This window comes from Rhopilema esculentum, chromosome 16 (genome assembly GCF_057945365.1).
Source record: "Rhopilema esculentum isolate cy_ngs chromosome 16, ASM5794536v1, whole genome shotgun sequence".
In the NCBI taxonomy this organism is placed as follows: Eukaryota; Metazoa; Cnidaria; class Scyphozoa; order Rhizostomeae; family Rhizostomatidae; genus Rhopilema; species Rhopilema esculentum.
In genome coordinates this window covers 597,276-620,253 of record NC_142830.1, presented here as the reverse complement: position 1 = coordinate 620,253, position 22,978 = coordinate 597,276, and the positions used below count along the sequence as shown (strand labels likewise).

Genomic DNA, 22,978 nt, shown 5'->3' with positions numbered 1-22,978 from the left:
CTGTTTTTATTACCTTCTAACAGCAAAAGCATGGCTAAAATTTCACAGGTTTTGCTCATCTATTACGAGAATTTGCATTTTTTTATATAATGGAGTTTCTGTCTTGTAATGACAATGTAAACAGAATTTGGCCATAGTTACTTTCTTATTATTTGGCAATATCTTACTTCACGGTTTTTGTTCATATGTTTTTGTTCTTTAAACCTGCGTAAGCTCGGTGAACTTGTGCTTCATAAAAGGCTTAGATATTCCTAAAAACCAGTCCCTACACCTTCTCATCGGCTCTAGAATCAGAAAATAGTTGTAAATGTTTGAAAAAAACAACGAGGGACTTCATATTTCATTGAGAAACCGAAGCATCTTAAGCAATAATTTTAACACAAACGTTCAAGGACGAAAGCAAGTGGCTAATTTTGGGGGGTCGTGAAAGGATGAAAATATCAACTTTTCCTGAGAAATTTTTCTGTACCTACCAAACTGATATTTGGAAAGAGCCTAATTCTAGAATTCTAATTCCCTTTTGATTACCAATATTTTACTCAACAGTCTGAAACATGAAAACACAGGAAATACACGAATAAGGAGATTTCTAAATTTGAATTCACGTTACACGAACATTCAAACCTGCCATGGATTGAGCCGTTCATCTTTGTTCTTGATCGAAGAAAATTTTTAGCAATTTTCAGGAGGCTTAACATCCTTTCGCTTTTAACAATTGAAATAGAAGATTTGAGAGCAAATGGACATGCCTGATTGGTAGGATAAAACACCTTCCCTTGATCAAATATTGCTAGTGCAGCTTCTACAATGTTAAGTTCGTTTACAAAAATCAAAGGAGCTTGGCATATATTCGTTTTTTATAAGAAGGGTTGACAATTTCTAGTACTGAAAGATTTTTGATTTTATATCGAGTCAGCTACTCATAGTCACTTAAAAAATATTGAGCATTGTTGGCTCAATACCGACTGTAAAATTTCAATTTTCTTATCCGTTAATTCACCTTGTTTCTTAAAAATAATTTTATTCAACTTGAATCCAGTCAAAAAGAAAACCACTGTGCAATTATTCAATGGGGCAATTTAAGATCCAGTGTCGACAGAGCTGAACAATAGAACATACGGACCCAATGGCTATGTACGAAGAAGATGTTTGGTACGTAGTATGAGCTCAGTAAAAAGACGGCAGCAAGAAGGATTTGGCTTTCTTTGTAAAGATGTTTATAAACAGAAAATGCCAGGATATGTGTTAAAGCCAAACATCAGTGACAAAATCAAATCAGCATGTTTAAGAAAATATGATAGAAAACAACTTTTATGAATTTTTGCTTTCAAAGATGCAAACCCTTAGTGACAGGGATGTGTATGTTTATGCACCGAAGTTGAAGGCGTTGAACCAAAAAATGAAAGGATCTAGATCTGGTGGGAAAGATTCTCACATCAAAACAATTTCATCAATGCTACTGTCTCATAAAAATAGTAGGTTTTTTGTTTATTTCAAAGTGGTATAGAAAATCTTTTGTCTACTGTGTGTGATTTACTGTCAAGTTTTTTGTCATAAGACCAGGGACGAATTTAGCAACAGCAAGATAAAATAAGAGAACTAAGATAGTCTAACCAAAACCCCTCGATTTACCTCCCTTTTCATATCCCGATTTTTGGTGGAACGGGTTCTGTGATATTGAATAGACCCTCTATCTGCCCCTGATTGGGGGAATATTTTGCCCTTTCTCCGATTTCGAAAGAGATCTTAAAGGCAGTCTGCCTCCTCAATGAAAAACAATAAATCTTCCCGTCCTAATATTTTTCATTGTTAAATCAATTATTTTTCAAACCAGCACAACTTTCTTCCATTAACTTAATGTGCAAAACTGATTCAGTTTCTTGCTTCAGGGCATTTCATTTTTCTCTATCTTCTACTTATGTAAGGCCAAGTACACCATAGGGTAAAGAAAATTCGACGAATTGTTGTTGTTTATGTAAAACATAAGGAACTATTCAAAATGGCAAGACAATTTCATCTTCTTTTAAAGAAAAGGGGATTTTAGAAGGCCAGCAAGTTTGCTTTGGATGGTAGAAGTGAAAGAAACGAAAGAAGCTTGTACTCCCCTGAATATTTGGAATGCCATTCTATTAGGCAGTCGTTGTTACAATATAATTGCAATGCTTGATGCCTCCAACTGTCAGTATGAGATTTTCCCGGTTGGCAGTATAAGCCTTTCTTTGGAAGCAGTGGTTCAGTATAAAGTATGCCTTTGTCGTTTACAATTATTCGAGGTTTATTCTTTAAGCCTTTCAAGGATGATTTGAGCATCAAATGCAAAGTCTCGTGCCGTCTCTGGTTATGCACTCTAAAACTTACTTAAAATAAAACGCTTGCGACGCAAAAACAATCAATCCATTGTGCAATGGAAGAGCATTTCACAAACTGAAGAGCTAAAGAGTGCAGTGGTGTATCCAGGGAATGCAAATGCGATCGGCTGACTTGAAAAGCTGACTTATTCCAACTTATATGATGACGCCAATAGGCGATCAATACCTTTGTCCTCCCACCCCCTCCTATGCTGACCGATTCTTGACACAACATCTTACATACCAATTCTAACAAAATAATTATAATTACCATTTTCTCTTCTATCCAGCGTTTGCATTTTCTACAAAAATAACAAAAAACTACAAAATGGTAAAACATCAAAGAGAAGTAGACCTGTGCTAAAACATTTGCAAGTTTTTGGTGACACTTTGTTGTTTTAGAGCCCTGCACGTATCGAACGACATATCTCCTTCGAAAGGGAGCCAATCCTTTTGATAGAAAATTGAACATGAGACCAAAGTTCTTGAGGTTAAAAAGAGTGTTCAATCGTCATTGCTAAAAGAAATTAATATGATTCAGCATCGTGTTAGCAAAGTAATAATGGGAAAGACATTTTCTTTGAAAGATTAGTCCTTATGAAAGTCAGCTGCAAAATTGGACAACTTTGATAGAATTTTCTTTCTTCAATAATGATTAACAGCCGTCATCCTTTTCAAGCTTTCTTATCTGCTATCAGTATTTTGTACTATCTTCCTTGCTATCTCTTTTTAATCTCTTTTATCTTCTAACCGCATTCCTTGTTCATCACCTATATCACCACAGTTTTCTAGAAATACGCTAACAAAGAGGTCGGCACAAGAAATGCATTCATTCTTGCATTCATTCTTGACGCCTAGCGGGCTGAGGGAGTCAAGGAACAAACAGACCAAACTTGGTTGCCTAAGGAATGGGACCCTCATATGCCTTTGGCCCACTAGTCAGATATCCTTAAAAAGCCCTGAGCCCCGCCTACGTAGTGTCCCCTTACAACTTATTCCTTGCAGTTTCTCCGACCTATTTTTAAATAACTTTTGACAAATGCTTCCAGGCATTTAATTTCAAAACAGATATGTAATTTCTGAAGCTCTAATTGTTGATGAATTTCCTGCTGTCTCGGGGCCAGTAAAAACGCAATTGTTTTAATCTGCCTTCAGGGATGCGGAGCACATGTTTAGCAAGAAGGGCTTTAGACAAGTTACCAAACTTGTCTAGACTGCTACAGCTCCCCTGTCCCTGGTATCCTACTTTCAAAAATAATTGATTCTTTCGGTATGTTTGAATGGTGAATCAGGTCAGTAGTTTTCTCCTGATCAAACAGATTCGTCACCCTTTTCAAGAGAAATCCATTAAAAACAACAATCAAAACATAATCGGAACGAAATGCAGGTCTGATAGAACATTTTAGGCAAGTGTCCAGTTCAACCCTCTAATTAATAAAGAAAAAATTGCGGTCATTATCGTGATTCTGTGACTCACGCCGAACTATTAGAATGTCGAAATTGAATGGTTTGCGAGTTCATTAGTCCACTGACGCCGAATGTATTCCTTGCATGTCTGCAAACAATAAACGGGCCCACTGCATCGATCTGTTTTGATCACCTAGCTTAACTGGGAAATAAGCATGAATCGTCTGTTTGTAAAGATCATCGAAGTTTCGATTTCTTTTATGATAAGTTGTTCCAATGTGTAGCAGGACACTTCAGGATTTCAGACTAGTATTGCAGCCTCGTTCGGCATATACTGACAAACCTAAAGGCGTGCGAGTGGGCCTTAGCTCATTGAAGTTTACTACTTTGATATGCACTGCATCAAACGAATAATCGGATGTTGGAGAGGATTTGAAGAATTTTTTAAACCGATTTCAATAATATTTAACAAATAGGGAAGAGTCTTTTAGCCAACGCTGTAAACATATAAAATATGAGCGCAATTATACTTGCGTTTAGTGTCCGAAAAATATTTCTGTTCTGGCACCAAAATAGGTGCTGACCAGTGTAGTATAACTGAAAAACTTCTTCAAAATTTTTAAGTAAAATAAAGCCATAATGCATTAAAAGACCTTTTTTGCATTTCTGCATTCAAATATTCCCGCAAAGAAATCATATATGGGAGATAACAAAATTTATAAAATTTCAATTAACTTATAGCAAAAATAGCTTATTAACAATATTTAACAATGACAGGCCTGTTTAATGACAAGATTCTAAGTAAATATCAATACGCTCATTGAAAACAAGATTCCAAGATAAATTGGAAATTCATGATGTTTGCTAAACCTGCTCACTCGAGATGACATTTAGATTTCCAAAATTGTAGAACAAAGTTCTACAAATGCAAGATTTTAATTTTCAGTTAAATAACCAAACACCCGTTCACCCAAAATTAATGCTTGGTTTGTAGACAAAGCATCTAGGAGATAAAAATAATTGACAATGAAATAGAAAAGGGTTAGAGAATTTCACGAAAATCATTGAAATGTGGGATATTTCTTAAACCAAAATGAGAAAACTGGCATATTACTGCATTTAGAAGCTTACTTGAAAGTAAATAATAGAATTTGTGACTGTAACAGCTTGACTCTTTGGTTTTTATCTGCTTGAGATTTGACCAAAAGTTTCTAAACCCTACAGACTATAATCAGTGTATATTAAGGCAATTGGATCTAAAATATAGGTCCATTGTAGTTTAACATTACGAAAAATAAATGTTTACAAATTGGCAAAATCGAACATTAAAGGAAAATTGAGACAGTTTTACTATAATTGCTTTCGAAACAAACAACTAATAACAGGAAGCTACAGCATACAATTGTTCTTAAATGTTAGCCATCTAAGCATTGATATCGCTGAGTGTGTGATAGCATCGTTCACAAACACGAACAGGATCACTATATCCAATTTCGAGGATAGGAATTCTTTTAGATGAGCAGTTCGCACAAAATATGCCGCCACATTTTCGGCAGTGGTGCTGGAAAGCAAATGAAATACAACATTAAATTCTTGTCAATTAGAAATAAAAAAGGTTCGTTTTCTAAACTAACCTGGACAAATTCAAAATCAACACACAATCCTTTGAAAAATTATACATTTTTAAGACTAAAAGCATGAATAGATCTAATTAATAAATTTGGTAAATGAGGAAAAATATATGATTCATTGATTTCTTTTGTACAAAATTTTACCTAAAAAAGAAAACAAAAAATACTGTTAAAAAAGAAAGACGTCCCTATGTAGTAAAATGGTAAGTATAAAAAAATAAAAGGAGAAACAACTTAATGAGATCTATCACTCCTCTGACATCTAATGATAGTAAAAAGCGAACATGTTATAATTGTTTAATGAAATATCATCTGGTATTAATAATACGATAATATGAGGGGTTCCCATTTTAATGATACACAAAATAGATACGAAACGAATAGGATAATTAATTAGATGAATCATTTGTAGAAGTGGTGAGGTATGATTTACCCTTCTCCGGACAGTTGTAAACTTCAATTTGCAGGCCATGCAATTCTTCGTTTCCTGGTCTTGGACCCAGGCCCTTATGACACAAGCAGCCGTGATTCTACCTCCACAGGAAACCTGCTTCACTTTCTTGTAAATCATCGATTCAATTTCATTTGCAATCCCCCTGAAGAAAGATTAAAAAGAGGTTGAGAGTCTTAAAATCAACATTGTTAGTATTTAAACCCAATAAATACTTAATGTTTGCTTCACAATAAAAATTACTTGAGACTATTTCATTGCTTCGACTGACATATCTTGGCTAAAATATAAAATCTGTCTGGTTTTTAGCTAGTCTCGCGTAAAGCTAACAATGCTATCAAGTAAATACCAATATTATACCATTTCTTCTAAAGATGGAGCTCATGACTCAGCTGACGCCCTAATAAAAAAATTGATCGCACCTTCGTCTATTAATACATTGAGGAAGAATAATGTCTTTGAAATTTTTATGTAAGTCAATAGCTGGACAGCTGAAAACGCAGTTGAAATTATGATACAGTGATTATCTGCTATCAAATATGGTTTATGGATTAGAAAGCTTTACCGGGCGCTTCCAGTAAGCAATGACAATGTGCTACTTAACAAGAGTAAGCTTCATCACTGGAATCACAAGTTGCATTTTAGACGCTGGCAAAGAGAGTTCATTCCTAGGTCATAATTAAAAATGAATCGAAACAAGCGGATCATTGGAGCAGAGTGAAAAGAAACACTGACATTATTCATCTATCGTATTCTTAAAGAATGAAATAGAGTTTGCATCGGTTCTAACAAAATATAAATGAAAATTTTGAACTAAAATGACAACTACGAGTTCCTAGTTATGTCGCTGTTTACTTCTTGTCATCTATTGTGAGTGTTCAGAGTAGAGGCCAAGTATCCAGACCAATAAGATCTAAAACTGATCCGGTAGTATAGTTACAAATGAAAATAAGTAAAGTTTTCAAAGATTTTTTCTTGCTGGAAAGATTTGTTCCACCCTTTTAAGCTGCCATTTAAGACTAAATGCAGTCATAAAGACAGGGAGGATTGAAATAATTCGTTATTTCACACTCATTTTAAATTTTTTGTCAAGAAATTACGTCTAACTTGTAATATGGAGCCTATGACCGAGCCTTAATGTCGATATATATTCGATAGGTTCCATAAGAGTTTGAATTAAGCAATGGTCGTTGCTCCGAACCCAATCAAAAAGCTTAGTAACTCGCCCAAACAGCAATTGGAGAAGCAAATAGCCTCCAAATTGACATGAAAATGCCCGCCTACATATTACTAATGAACAATTCCAAAAAGTACATTTAACGGTCTTTCCTTACCCCTGATTCGCTCCATGTTTATATATTTACTGCAATGACATAAAGCCCAAATCATTAGCTTACATGGCTGGTATCATCCTTTGAACATATTCATAAGTCCAAAAAGGGCTCATTAAAACTAACAAAAGAACACCCCGAAGATGACGACAGACCTATCTCTATGATCACCATGGCCCAACCTTGCTGAACTTCCTTTTCCCCAAATGTATAACTTCCCATCGTCTACAAGAAAACCAAACACAACGTGGTTATCGTATCACATAAGAATCTTTCATCATTGATGCGAAAGAAGGTGATGAGCGTACGTCTCAAGACGGACTTGCTTGAGGTTTCTTATCTTTAGATCGGACCAACACTGCAGACTAAATTGCTCCACAAAATTGTTTATCGTCGCAAAAAGTCTTACAGTTTTAATTTCAAAATCTAACACTTCACATTGTTGTTGGAAAGAATACAGGGCTGTTGGAAGCAGGAGGGGGCAGGAGGTCTTGGGTAGTGGTTTGCATGTGGATATTATCAATTAATTTCTAAAAAATATTACATTATCTCAAAAACCAACTATTGAATAGAGAGCAGCAAATGTCTTCCTTTTTTAGCAAACAATACGAATGTAAAACGATGCTAAAGAATGAATTTCCATAAAGCAGGTCTGTGGGCTACTAGCAACCAGGAAGGCGCCTCTAACGCAAGGCTCGGACAAAAGAATCGTACCAGATAGTGCTGCAGTATGGACTGCCCCGCAAGCGATCTGGGCAATTTTCGATTGGCCACCGTTAATTCGAACAGCGGACGGCGTGCTCAGAATTCCACTCTGCTTGTTAACGCGCACACCAAGCTGGCCATTCCTGCCATCACCAAAACAGTAAACGGTTCCAGATGCTGCAAATGAAAATAATACCCGCACGTGAGTTGGATTTCACACAAAATCACTACCTGATACCACCTGCGTCCATATGCTAACCATAACAATACCATAGTGACTAGTACCTGATATCTAATTAGATCATTTCGATTCTCAAACCTAACGCAACTAGAGTCGGATGCAGCGTAAAGGAATTCGTCTGAAGATGGTTAAGAAAAAATCAACACACCAAGGGGAACGAGTAACAGAAAGACGAATAGAAGAGCTTGATTACCGTAAATCTTCAAACTAGCCCCCTGGGGGCTTATTTATTTTTGATATTTTTGGATGGGGGTTATTCGAGTGGGGCTTATATGAGGGGGGAGGCTTATAAAATTATTGTAGACATTAAGAAGACATTATCAAAAGACCTCCTATATTTTAGTAGGAATTTCTTCATGAGCATTTAATTAATTATTACCAAAAGTATGAATTTTTGTGATAGTTAAATAAAACGCCATAGGCTACCTCAGATGGCAAAAATCAACAAATCGAGGGGGGGGGGGCAATTTCGAGGATTTACGGTAGCAGTGGTAGCTTAATCGAGGGTGGCTTATTGATAGTTTGTAGTTCTGGGGTGGGGGCGTATTCAAGGGGGCTATTTCAAGGGAGGGGGGCAATTCAAGGATTTACGGTACGCTTTGTTCACTACAATCGCAAAATGCGTTTCATTTCACTTTTTCGAGGCATTGCCAAATACTATAGTACGCATAATAGCAAAAGAATTGTCTTCGATTTAGAATGAAGACAACCTAAGAGTGGCAGTACTCAGGTAGGAGATATATTCGGGTACATGATTACTATTTTCTAGTGTAACGTAATAGATAGAAACTAGGTACAGAAAAGTGTTTTCTGCATAGAACATAGAACTGCAAAGTACAAACCGGAAAGGACAGCTGTGTGTCGGCCACCGCAACTTATGCTGCATATAAACTCATTCCTGCACAATAAAGAAAACTTCTGATTGTCCTATGTTTGGAAAATTATTGACAATGTAAGGTACATGCTTCTGTTCTTGTGTAAAACAATAAGATACATAATACTAAAGAACTAAAGGGACCCAACAACACTGCAATTCATAACTAGACTTTATCATCTTGCTTATAATAAGAACCTGATATCTGAAAAAAGTATTTACGATAACTGAAAACATACTAGTCACAAAATATTTCAACACCATGGTAGTTGCTTTGGGCACAAAAAACGAAACGTTAGAAATAATCACTTTAGGTTACGACCTTGAGATGAAGATATAACAAAGATAAAATAACAAAAAAGAGAGCGAATAGATCTCAAATAGAGCCAGAATGCATACCAGTATGTCGGAGGTACTTTGAATGGTTGGGGGAAATCGGTAAGCTCCGGTGACGTAAGCTGGCCATAGTCATTCGATCCCCACATCCAGACATCTCCAGAGGCTGCAAAAACAAGGAGAGAATATTCTAAAGTGGCAACCTTTCAACATTATATAATGAAAAAATATACGACAAAAAACTTAATAATGTCACGAAAACTGTAGCTCTTTAGATAATTGATGAAGTTTAGACAAGAGGTCTAAAAAGGGTCAAAAATTAAAAAGGTGCGCAATTCGTCTTGCTAATAGGCTGTCTTGCTCATCAAAGCAATGGCGACCAACGTTTGGAGAATGAGGTATTTCAACTTAGCTAGTTTGGGTGAAGCGTGAGCTATAATTTACAGATACTTTGCATATCAAAACCAAAGTGTATATCTGCTTAGGTCTGTATGGCACCACACGCAAATATACCTCTTCCATCAAAATGTCCCTTCGAACACTCGCTGTAAAACTTCCTTGATTATAGGTTTTCATCCAAATCAGCCCACTAAATTTTTGATGGTATTCATTCAAATTTTGAATGGAACTCAGGCCTAGCACTTGATTTGTATTTTATTGATATTTGGCAATGACCCAGATTATGGGCTCGATCTGATAAAATCACTCATAAAAACAATTATGCGAGTTTCAAATTTGACTCAAGGTAGGCATAATCTCTAATGGGCCTATTCATAGGTCAAAAACTTGCGAATTTCATGATAAGAAGATCAGTAACATAAGCCTCTCACAATTAACAATACCTGTTACGATGCCAGCATGAGATGTGCCGCATGAAATATGCATGATTTTTTCATCTGAGAGGCATTCAATCAATGCAGGAATCGTTCTAGTCTCTGTATCTCCAAGTCCCAGTTGTCCTCGTTCATTTTCTCCAAACGAGTACAACTGGCTATCTGCAGTCAACGCTACAAGAGAATGGAGGTGTTTTGATTGAATTGAGAAAATATTCGTACAAGTATTTAGTCCTTAACTTAAGAAAAAGATATGATTTGCTCCTGTCTCCTTTTGACCTTACAAATACGAGGCATTAAAACATTAGCATTAGTATTGCCAAAAGCAAACGAAGTCACAAGAAGAGAATCTACAAAAAAACCTTTTTGAAAAAGTTTTAATAATAAACAGTTGGGAAGGCATTGAGTAGACATAGCTGCACTATCGAACAGTTTCCAACAGTTATCACAGGGCAAAGATGTAATTATTTTCAAAAGCTGTTCCCTGCTTTATAGATACGGCGATAAGATATACCAGAGCAAATTAAAATCCGATCGCAAAGAAAAAACATTCACAAGATCAAATTTAATTTCGCGCTGTGTCTTTGAGATGAAATAAGCGACAAATCATTTTGTTTGCCATTGGTTGCGAGGTGAACCGACAGCTTAATTCTCCTCCCACGTAAACAAAAAACTTTCCTTCAAAGAGCTATTACGTTGATGTTGGATATCATAACATCGTTTTAAGTCTTTGAAATCCATTTGAAATCAAATTAGTTGTTACAACCAGAAAAATCTTGTGAAAGCACAACAAGCTTACTACTTATTAGTTTGTAAGAAAATTTTCGCCAGACTTTATTTCCTTTCATGCAGACGAAAAAAAGAGGCACAGAAAACTCTCTGTGGCACTAGTATAACTCATAAAATCACTAGAGGCAATGCAACGTTGACCGTTTTGGGTTGAATACTGAATTTAGAATTCTCCTGCTAGCTATGAAAATATACTACAAATTAATACTACCATACTTTTACCATGAGTGTAGCCGATAGAACTGAAATAAAATGCCGTTGGTAATATCAGTGAAGTAAAAAATATCAGAAAAGTAAAATACCTATGGTGAAATCTAATCCACAAGCAACTTGTGTTACGTTGCTCAAATCCTCAATTTTGCGCGGTAGTGTTTGCTTCCTCGCGTTCGTCTTGAAACCAAGATATGGTTCTGCTCTGCCCCACACGTACAAGTTTCCCTCAGCTATGAATAAAGCAAAGGATATCTAAAATAACTCTTCGAATAAGGGTCACATTGTTTTTTAATGAATTTCATTGTTTGCTACCTGGCCCCCGAAGGTAGTTTTAGGACACTAAAAAGCTATGCTTATCAAGCAGTGTCCTGGTCCTTCCTCTCGATATGACCACACCTCGTGATTCCTATGCTTGGAATTACAGAGAGCTGGAAACTCTCCGCACTCTTTGAGAAAGTTTTGACATGTCACGGACAAGATCCACGGACCCTTTGGTCTTGTAGTCAGCAACCTCAACCACTGAGCCATCCTCGCATCAATCACAAAATTCTGGTGACGAAATCATTGTGAGATTAAGGGTGGTTGAAGCTCTACTTTTCCCTAAAAAGACTCTTGTAGAGATCGATACAAAAAGTTCTTGGAATGGCCAGCTCCAAACACCTATGTCAAAGCACCATTCATTTCTAAAAATCCTCGAAGAGTCACACGACAAAAAATCATGTATGGTACAAGTGATTAAAGAATCTATGCATTAAAGAAACAACCTGTAACAACTGCTGAATGGAGCTCGTGACAGGATATGCCAACGACTTTCTCTTCGGATAATGCACCTACTCTGAGGGGTGTAAATCGATCCTGAATGTCACCATGGCCTAATTTGCCTCCTCGGCCGCATCCCCATGAAAACAGCTCGCCGGCAGCTATAGGGACGGATGAAAGGGATGTCACTGGACTGAGACAAGTTTAGATGAGAGGGAGTCACTTGGCTGAGATGGAGACGGATGAAAGGAGGTTCACTTGGCTGAGATGAGGACGGATGAAGGAAGAGTCATTTGGCTGTGAGACAGTGGAGATGGTACATGAAGCTCTACAAAAAGAGCTAAGTTGTTAAACTAAAACCGTGAATATACTAGACCAGACGGAGAATAGGGGAATGGTCGCTCGAGAACGAAATTTATATAACTAAGTGCTTTTGGTCAATTCGAGGGTGCTGATTTCGAAAATCGATGTTATACAGAGATTTTGGGGGGCCATCAGCCTCTTCTTCGTGTTTGAAATCTCGTTTTTGCGTAAATGAAAGTAATCAATGAATAAACAGTTTAATTGGAAATAAGTTAAGTTAAGACAATCTTCAAATGCTTTTTTTGAGATGTTTATGATACTTGCGAACTACCAAACATAATTTCAGGCCCTATAGACATTAAGTGTTTAATAGCTCAGGTTGCATCAAAAGGCGTTTTAAGCTGATGCAAAATTAAACCAAACCTAGTAAACCGAAATAGGAACTTGGCTGAGAGTAGCAATCTAGCGCTGAAATCTGACAAAAATCTTGCCTAACTAGAAAAGCCATACATATTGCATATTCAAATTAAGTTAGCTCAAAAACTTTGGTAGATGATATTTGAAGAAGGCATTTGATCAAATTGCAAACTATTTATGTATGTTAGAGTTATGAGCATTGCTTCTCTGTAATAAGGTCAAGCCCTGCCAGCCTGGAAAATGTACTAGCTATCATGTACCTCCCGGTTAGCACTGGGCAGATTAAAATAGACCAGCTAAATGAAAATCTAGAATAAACAATGAAATTACAGGTTACTGCAAGCATATGTTCCGTTCCACATGCCACTTGGCGCACGTCTCTCCCGAGCAGAGCTTCCACTACCCGCGGGATGACTTCTTCGGTTTCTTCCCCGTGTCCGAGCATTCCCTTGTAGCTGGATCCCCAAGTGTAAACATCGCATGCATCTACAAATTTTTACATAAACGACCACATCAGTTGCAGATACTTCAAATGAATAAGCGGGTTGTTATCTACTACCCAAAATTTCATAAAGATTCATGGGATACATGTCAATTGATACCAAATATAGAAAAACGTACCAACATAAATGGCGGTATGGGGGGAGGGCGTGAGAGAAGCTTTTTAAAAATTTTCATTTTTACATATTAAATTATTAAGTTAGTAAGTTTTATTAAGTTTTTACTTATTAAGGTATATTGGTTACGTACATCGTGAAGCATTGGCAAATACACATTTATCTTGAATTGATCGGAGACACCCGGTCTCGGAGACACCCGGAGATGGTCTGCTACAGAATAATCATAACTAATGCATCAAAAGGTTTCAATCAGTGACTTTTTATTAATGCATTATAGGCCGTACGAAAAAGTTTCAGGAATGCAGGAATTAATTTGAACGACGGCGTATGTGTTAAAGTGTTACTTTTATAAAATGTAACAGAAATTTAAAAGATCAAAAGAAAGATAATACCTTCTCTTACAGAGACAGTTTCTCCAACAAACCCAAACTCAAGCTGTTAAAATACAAAGTTATTACTAGAGAAATCATTTTGATGCCAATGTTTTATTGACGGTGACCGTTAATGCAACAGGGTGCTTCTTTTGACTTGCATTTCATAAGCAATTACCTTTTAGAAAGAGCTTTCAAACTTATTTCTAGCACCAACTTTAGTTTGCTGCTGTTTCAATAAAAACTGACTCGAAAACAACATCAAATATGAATATCATATAACTAATTCTTTAACTAATATAATTAATAGACAAAAAACAAATAATTTCACAAAGAAACTTTGAAGAGTTCTTGCTGCAAAAGTTGAGACATACGCTAAGTTTGTCAGCCTTGTCAGAGATGCTGTCTTCCTGAGAAGTCCTAAATTCCCTTACTGCATCGAGATCACCGAATCCACCAAGCAATGCCTAGAAACACAGTGAAGATAAGAGTTAATAAACGGGCGCTTTAAATATGAGAAGTTTTAAGACACATTTATGCCCAGATGTATAGGAATATCGTCAAGCACTAAAGGATTTTCGAAAAAAATTGCATTCTTAATGTTATATTTGCTGTAATTATAAAAAGCAGGTTGTTCTCTTAGGCAAGATTTTTGAATCGATCACAATGAAAGGTGCTAGGGATTCGATTGGCAACACAGAGAAGCAAACGATCAATATGGTTTAAGTGCCCGCTTCACATTTACTGTTCCAATTGTGAACATAAAGGATTTCAGTAGATGTTTTTGTCAATAGCCAACAATCTAATGGTGTGCATACCATGTTTTTATCGTTTGATCAATATAAGCAAGGGGAAAATTCACAGATTGTTTTGTGACGTAAAGTTTGTCTATAAGATCCGTCACAGTTGTAGGCTGTGATCATCCAATTTCAGTCAAGGCGGCTACACCACTTTATGCTCAGATAAAAAAGATCACAGGGTATTAAATGAAGATCAATAAAATTCGTCAAAACTTTCAAAAAGGACTTGCTTCAGTTTTGGATTCACCCGGGGCTTAACCCTCATCTTTGAACATCATCTTTGTGATTAAGTTCTTAAGCGTTAGTTCTAGCTCACTCGGGCGGTATTTCATATAACGGGCGAACATTAAGCCCTGTCCATACTATGCAAAACTAACCCGGGGTCAGCCCATGTATACTGTAACAATATTTAAATCGTTAGAGTACAATCGTACAGAAGGGAATGTTACCACTTCAGCCAAAACACTTCAAATAATGAGAGAGGAAGAAAACGTTTGCCAAAGACCCATGCACTTATAGCCAAAACACTTCAAATAATGAGAGAGGAAGAAAACGTTTGCCAAAGACCCATGCACTTATAGCCAAAACGCTTAAGAACTGTTTTTTTCTCTGATGATGATCTAGATTTTGTCTCACGACCCGCAGTAAAAAAGTTTCAACGAAAGAGTATTTAGATTACCTCTAAACCAACAGTCCAAGTGTCAAACTCATTCCTGTCTTTGCAAACGATATCCAGTGAGCGAGCCACAGTACCTTGCTTATAAATCAGCGAGAAGGAAAGAGACTGAAAGCAAAGCAAAGATGTTATTTTTCCATTTTTATTGGCCCGCATATAGGAAATCAAAAGAAATTCAGGGACAAAGCAATACGATGACGAGAATCCAATGCAAGGAGCAGAATTTTCAAAATAAATCAAATTTAACGAATATTAAACGAAATCAACCGTCTAAAAGCAGATAACAATCTTTACGTCCGAGAAAATCTTGTTATTGCTTTAATAATCTGCACAGATTTTATCATCTATTGAAAGAAAAATATTTATATAACAAAATGTAAACCTAAAGTTAGGCAAAAAATGCTCTATGGGAAAACACATAAAGTCATCCCACAAACAAGACATCCAACAAACATGCCACTCTAACAAACATAAAAAAAACTATCAAACCAACTGGAAAACAAACAAAACTGAAACAAAAAAGTGATAACTGCATTTTATGCTGATCAAATGAAATTGTATCAAAGTTAATTTCACGAGGGTTGTTGTTAAATTTGATTTCGCTTGGGGTTCTTATTTTAGCTGATTCTCATATTTGGGTGTCAATTGTCATGCGACGAGTAAGAAATTAATGTAACATTCAATCGAGCCATTTTGTTGGATTGATAAAACCTAATGTAGGCTCTGTTATTTTTCTGTGAGCAATAATCTTCAACGATTAAAAAATTCAAGACAAATATCATAGATGGAGAGTATCACCTCGTATTCAGGTATCGGATTGTCTTGAAAAACCTTGGTGTTTTGGCCTCGTACAAGCTCTTCGATTTGCTTTATGGTAACTGAAAAGGTAACGTTTATTTTAGATAGGCTAAAAGTTCTTAAAGGTATTGAGTCATGATAGAATGGGTTGGGTATACCCTAAGTGCCAAAATATGCTGAGTCATGATTTTCATGACTGCGATGCTATTGGTTGATCTTGAACTGGTCACATGAACTCACCTCGTACTGATTGACAAAACAATTTCTATCAATAGCAAGTTGTCAACAACGGATGCCATATCACATGAAATAGCAGCGATCACACCGAAACCAAATGACCCCCTATAGAGAAGGCCTACTTACCATGACTAAATGCCTTTTATTAGGAAAATCTTAAGACAGGAAAAAGGATGGTCTATAGACGTTTTAAAAACGAGAGACGAAGGCAAACAGGAGGAAGGTTCGCAAATAAGCAAGGAAAAGGTGTTCTGAAAAGAAAGAGGAAGGACTACAGGAAGGAAAATCTACAAAGGAAAGAGGAAGGCCTTCAGGAAGAAGGTTTACAAAAGAGCAAGGAAGGTCAACAGGACAAAGGTCTCCAAAAAGGAAGGAGAAGCCTAGAGGAAGAAGGTCTACAATAAAAGAAAAAAACCCTACAAGAAGAAGGAGTACAAAAGTGTAAGATAAGCCTACATGTGGCAGGAATATAAAAAGCAAGAACCTACAAGAAGAAGGAGTACAAAAGTGTAAGGTAAGCCAACATGTGGCAGGTATATAAAAAGCAAGAACCTACAAGAAGAAGGAGTACAAAAGTGTAAGGTAAGCCTACATGTGGCAGGTATATAAAAAGCAAGAACCTACAAGAAGAAGGAGTACAAAAGTGTAAGGTAAGCTTACATGTGGCAGGAAAATAAAAAAGCAAGGCTGGGCAGAAAGCCTATAAAAGTACAAGGAAGGCTTAAAGGAAGGAAGGACTACAAAAAAGAGAGGTAGGCCTACACATACAAAGTTTGCGGAGAAGGGACAAAATTCTAGATAAAGAAGGTTTACAAAGTAAAAAGAAAGACCTACAGGAGAAAAATGTTATAGAGCTGGGGTGAGAGCAAGGTTAACTATAGGTAGACTTACAAGGACTAAATGTAGAGCATTGAAGATATCAGGAAGGAAGGTATACAGCAAGTGAAAGGGAGTGCAAGAGAAAGTTTACAGAGAAAAGTGGAATTTTTACAGAGGATGATACTGACAAATCATCCTTAAAGGAGGGGAAAAGTGTTCACCGACATGGTTTAAAGAGGAGATAGGAAGGTCTTTATGAGAAAGATCTACAGATAAATAGGAAGGTTTCCAGAAAAAAATAGTTTACTGAAGAGATAATAAGGTCTCCATAAACAAGATCTACAGGAGTAACATCTACAGTGAGGAATCAAAAATGTAAAGGTCACCATTTTTTTGAGAGGGGCAAATTTCAACAAAGAAAGGTCTATAAAAGTAATGGTAACGAAAAAAAAGTCTACAGAGAATAGAAAAAGGTCATTAAGAAGAAGCTTTACTGAGAGAAGTGAAAGTTCTTTGAAGAAAGGACAACAAAAGTGATGACTGTCTTCATGGAAAGGTCTACAAAAAGAAGCTTTACAGAGAAGAGTGAATAAAGTTCTTTAAAAAAGGTCTAAAAAAGCAATGTCAACAGAAGAAAAGGTTACAGAAGAGAGTGAAAGGTCTACAATAAGAAGCTTTACCAAGAAGAGTGAAAGTTCTATAAAGATATTCCATTAATACCAACCCGAAGAATCTCCTTTATCCTTTTTGGGTGATTCCCACTGAAGTCCACTTAGGTCTAGAAAAAGAAAATTTTAAAATTAGAAAACCTGCCCAAACTGCATAATATGAAAGCAAAAGAAATTGCAGCAGTATATAAATTTCCTAATATTTCTCTAATTACCCTCAAGTTTAGGAAAGGTAATAGTTGAAGGCAAACATGTCCACGAGAATTAAGAAAGGAATTTAAAGTAGGTCAGATGGAACCAGAAAGTTAAAAAAAATGTTATATTAAAGCACTTTTCTCTTGGGTAGACATAAATAGCAATGACCAATGATTACGTCACAATTTGTGTGCAAAACTTGTTTGGAATTCATCTTCAACAACTGTATGAGGAAAATAAAAAATTGGTAAAATGGACATATGGTATCTCAGAGTAAAATCAACAGGCTTATGTATCATAGAAGAAATGTTTAACGCCTTTATCAATTATTTTCACTATACTCACCATCCAATAGCCTGAAGCGTCTGAAATGAGGCCTTCCCTGCAAATAGATAACAGATAATTTACAAGCCTTTATCTGTGCCCTTCAACTCATATCTGTGCCCTTAGAAAATATCTGAAATTATCAATAAGTGAATATCAAAACCAAATCAGTCAAAAACTTTACACGAGCAGTTCTTGATCCAGAACCCTCACTTCAAACTAGGGCTTGTCATAAAAGGTTGCATATTTAGTACTTTGACCTCTGTATAGTTTTCATAAAGCAATTTTGCAAACAAATATTCACCTCCTACTAAATAGTTTTACCAAAATTTACCTGAATAAACCTCTTGGAGTTTACATCTTATTTTGAAGATTTCAATGCAGATTTTATTGGAGGAAAGCAACCTGGAAATTTTCAACCAATAGACTTTGGGAAAAAGAGTATTTGCTAAACCATTTAAATGGCTAAATGAAATTGGAAATAATTGGAAACTTGGAGCATCAAGCAATATTCTATATTTGTATTAATGATCATGAAAAGAATCAATTTCTAAGTAGTTCTTTGTGGACATGTTAGCAGAAGGAGCCAATACACAGGAACCAATTGGAAAAACAATCATGAGGGAAAAGTTTATCAAGTTTCTGTATTTGGACCAACCTTATTCATTGTCAACCGCAACATGCTATCTATCTTGCTAAAGGTTAGAATTTTTCACAAATCTTTGCATTAAAAATAACTCAAAAGCTGCTCAACCAGGTCAAATTTGAGCTTTGGATGCTCTCCTAATGGCTAAAGAAAACAAGCTTAGTATAGAACCATGGAAAGTTTTGAGGAAAAATGTGCTTAAAGCCTGTTTAGCCACAGGAAAGAAATCCTCCACAGTGACATAGAAAATTAATATCAACAGCAATTCAAATAAGAAGCTATATTTACAGTGCTGGATTAACCACATGGCACATTGGGCACTATGTCTAGGGCCCCCTTCACTAGAGGGGCCCCAAGTTTTCTGGCATGGTCAGGTTTTTTCAGAAATGTATCCATGTTTGTATCCATTTTCGAAAAAAAAATATATAAATGGCTTTGAAAAAAGCAAAACTTTTGAATCATATTTGAGCTTTTCGCCTGATACCCTTCAGAGTATAAAACACTAGAACCTTGATCGAAATACTTTATGCTCGGTTTTCAAAGCCAACCTTAAATTTTGTACTACAAAAAGATTGTTTGCAAAAATACATGTTAGTTCAGCCCCATCTGCAGCTATAACCACATTATCAGGTGGTTTATCCACATAGGAGCCCCCATAATAATCCGTACCCAGGGATAAAAAATTCTCAAGGCAGCCCTGTATGTTTATCAAATAATAGTCTACTTCATTCATAAAAATTTGAATAACCACAATCATTTCAGTATTGATTTGATTTGACTGTTTAAAAAAGTAGAAATTTGTTGTTCAACTCAATTTTGCTGCTCTATGATTTGGGGGAAAAACTGATAATAAATGCTCAAAGAGAAAAATGTTCTTCCCTATAATTTTCAAGATGTTTAATAGTACATTTTTTTAACAGTTTATTACCTACTTGGACCTTAACCAACTATGATATACAATTAGTAGCATAGGAAAGAAAGATGGCAAATAGGCAGCATCAAATACACTGCCTTCTTTTCAATAGCATTTTTGAAACACAGCAAAGAGCTCACACTGTGTTAGGATACAAACTGTTCCTCATATCACACTCCTATGAAGTAAGAATTTCCTGTAATCTTCTTACAAAGCACTGAATCATGCTGTTTCATACTTAAAAAACATACCATTCTTCCAGCTTTCAACATTGTAGATCCCTGAGTCATGTCAAAAATTGATTTAATAACATCTATACTTGGCATCTTGATATTGCTTATTAACCCTGAGAAAAAAGACAGCTTTAAACAATAGCTGCAACAAAAACTCCACATAATTTTGCATTTATAAAGTCATGTTTGTAGAAATCACAATCTTAAAAATATTGGATGACATATTCAAAATGTTCATCAAACAAAAATCTTAACTATCAAAATCATAAATAAGAATCACAACCACAAAAAATTAACACTCTGTCCATATAGGTGGGATTGTTTTAAGTTGCCATTCTGAGTTTTACGCTTAATTCTACCATGAGGCAACTGTTAAACTACTCTACTTGAGTTTGTCATTTTATTCAGTTATTATGTCCCTTCAGGTATCAAAAATCCAAGCCTGTAGGTGGTAAATTGGGGAAATTAGGCAATTCAATAACTGGAGCTAGACAATAGGAATTTGTTTTTGAAGTGAGCACTTAGAAATAAGTTCAAACTTTTACACTTTTATTGAACAGTTTGCCACCTAATTTACACATAACCTCTCATCTTTGAATCACTGTTTTTCCTTCTGTGTTTTGAAGTTTTCTTTTGTTTTCATACTGAGAACTAATTTTGCTTCTATTGTCTGTTGTTATTTGGTTTGCAAGATGTTATATTGTAGATGTTATAGCCAAATTATTGTTAGGTAATATTTTTCAAACAATTCTGATAAAGATCAGAACTGATCCTTGATAGCAAGCTGTAAGGAAACTCATAAAGTATTGCCATTATTAACAAAATAATGTTTTGATAGATATGATTTATTCAAATACTTAGTACTGTGTCCCCTTTCAAGAAAGGAAAAGATGGCTGCTATCAGTCTACCTTTTGCCAAGCTAGGATAAAACAGCTTGCTGCTTTAAAACTCTTTAAGTCCCCAATCATAAAACTTCCACACCTCTGGTAGGAAATAAATAGCTTCACCCTTGAATAAGCACCCTGCATGAAAAGGCACCCACACTATCCTGAAAATTAAAAAATAAGTGCCCCCTCAAAAAGGCACACACCTCATCCACCTTACAAAACAGAGGGTTATTCAAAAGCTTAGCCAACACAAGTTTTTGAGACATAAGTATTAGGAAAGGAGACTAGGTCAATACCAAAGAAAAAGTATAAATAAACAACAAATTTTGTTTTAGTCTTTAATTTTATGTTTTTATGGCAAGGAAATAATTTAAGTACACTTTCAAGTGTATTTTTTATTAGATTCTCTTTTGTACTCTTTTACCACTCTTTTACTTATTGTCTTTGCTTGAATGGCTTTGACATTCACAATAATCAAATAGCCCCCCCCCCCTCCAATAATTGCCCTGCATGACTAAGCACCCCATTTTGGGACGCAAATAAGGTAGGGGGAGTTGGAAAGGGGACATCCCTTCTAAGTGGGCCCCAGGCCTCCCACAAGCCTAGGTGCCTAGTACAGATAAATTTAAGACTGGGTACCATATTTTGCCCAAGGGATAGTCCAGTACATCCTTAGGTTTCTTACTCCCCGAAAATACCTACCATTGTCTCTTTGCTATAAAAAGCATGTCAATTGCGACTTTCTTAGATCAATCAGCAAATTTTGTATCGTCTTATATCAATCAGGGGTCTCTTGAAGAGGATCTTGGGGCTCAGTCCCCTTGTTAAAAACCAGCATTCAGAGTAAGCTATTATTCACAAAATACAAAAGATTGTCGACAAATATTACGCATGGTTTAGGTAACTAACTTTTTAAGAATCTATCTAATATAGTGAGTAGTGATAGAAAAATTTCTCTCTTGTAAACATTTCTCTTTCTTTTTCCCATACTCTATCAGTTTCACTAAAGTTCAAAGGGAGACCATTTGATTCCATCGCACAATTCAGATCCACACCGCACAACCCAATCAGAACCCTGTGAAATCTTTAGAAGCTGCTTGGAGCTTCAAATTTCGCAATCTTGAGCAGCTTTTAACCTGTTGAAAGCTGACCGGGTTAGGATTTTCTTCAGTAACGCAACCATGAAAATTCTACTGAATTTCAAAGATACTTGATCATGATTTATGATGATAATAATAATGACATTGATAAACATTATTCTCTCTATATTTACTAAAATATAAAATAAATAATTTCTAGAAATCTGACCGTTTTTTTGAACATGTCAACCCGGTCTGTATCCGCGCTGGAGAGTTAAATCTACTAATGCTCTTTGGTCCCAAAGAATATGCTCTAAATATATCTTAGGCCAAGCCTTTCATTCAATATTTTCAAAGCACAAAGTATCGGTGAAGATAGTAGACATTCATTTAAAATGATCGAGGTCAAATCATTTACTCTGATGAAGCCCTGTATGCCGGGGCGGAATATTGGTACTCGCTTAATTTAATTAATTTTGGAAAATTTATTCTCTTATAACATTGGATTCTCGTCGCCGTTTTGCTTTGTTTCTGATTTTATCCTAGTATTTATATTAAACTCATTGCAAGATTCACCGAAACTGGCGGACAGCCTATCCTGCGGTTCTTTCTTCTCACACAGTCAATTTAATAACTGGGGTCATAATTTCTTTGTGCCCTAATAAATCTACGTGTCCTAATTCATACTGCAAATTTTAGACTGAGGGATGCCTGGATTGAACATCTTCTAGATGATCAGATTTACTCTGGGTTTTAATTCGGCTAGGTATATCTATAAGAGCTCAGATTTATTAGGCTGGAAACATTAAACAATACTTACCAAAAATGTAACAGATTTACTTTGTGAAAACTAGAAACGGAGCAGTTTCACCAAAAACCTCAACGATGAAATGTACGTACGGAGGTTATGCCTTCAATATGAATTGCAAGAAGCTAAACCATTATTTTCCCTCACTTGACCAACAACAGCAAATACCCAGAACAGAATATGACCGTTCGTCTCTACGTGAAATAGAAAGGCGGACACCACAACAACAATAACAGCACTTGCAACCATTAGCCTCGTGTAGCAA

General features: G+C 36.0%; 1 protein-coding gene across 3 annotated transcripts; it reads right to left on the bottom strand.

Moving 5' to 3' along the window:
- Nucleotides 1–1,795: 1,795 nt before the first annotated feature.
- On the bottom strand, nucleotides 1,796–22,929 carry LOC135682495 (uncharacterized). Of its 3 annotated transcripts, none has more exons than XM_065197410.2 (18): nucleotides 22,806–22,929; nucleotides 19,957–20,051; nucleotides 18,168–18,204; nucleotides 17,684–17,737; nucleotides 15,904–15,983; nucleotides 15,109–15,213; nucleotides 14,004–14,096; nucleotides 13,651–13,693; nucleotides 12,969–13,124; nucleotides 11,924–12,079; nucleotides 11,249–11,389; nucleotides 10,167–10,331; nucleotides 9,388–9,490; nucleotides 8,957–9,012; nucleotides 7,883–8,050; nucleotides 7,324–7,393; nucleotides 5,820–5,982; nucleotides 1,797–5,316 (listed from the first exon to the last, which is right to left on the bottom strand). In XM_065197410.2, exons 2-18 carry the CDS (start codon nucleotides 20,029–20,031, stop codon nucleotides 5,179–5,181), a joined length of 1,803 nt encoding a protein of 600 aa, XP_065053482.2. In that variant the 5' UTR covers nucleotides 20,032–20,051; nucleotides 22,806–22,929; the 3' UTR covers nucleotides 1,797–5,178. The 3 variants fall into 3 exon arrangements, with proteins under 3 accessions (XP_065053483.2, XP_065053482.2, XP_065053481.2); XM_065197409.2 differs by having other exon boundaries at nucleotides 1,798–5,316; nucleotides 22,726–22,916; XM_065197411.2 differs by lacking the exon at nucleotides 15,109–15,213 and having other exon boundaries at nucleotides 1,796–5,316; nucleotides 22,726–22,916.
- Nucleotides 22,930–22,978: the final 49 nt, after the last annotated feature.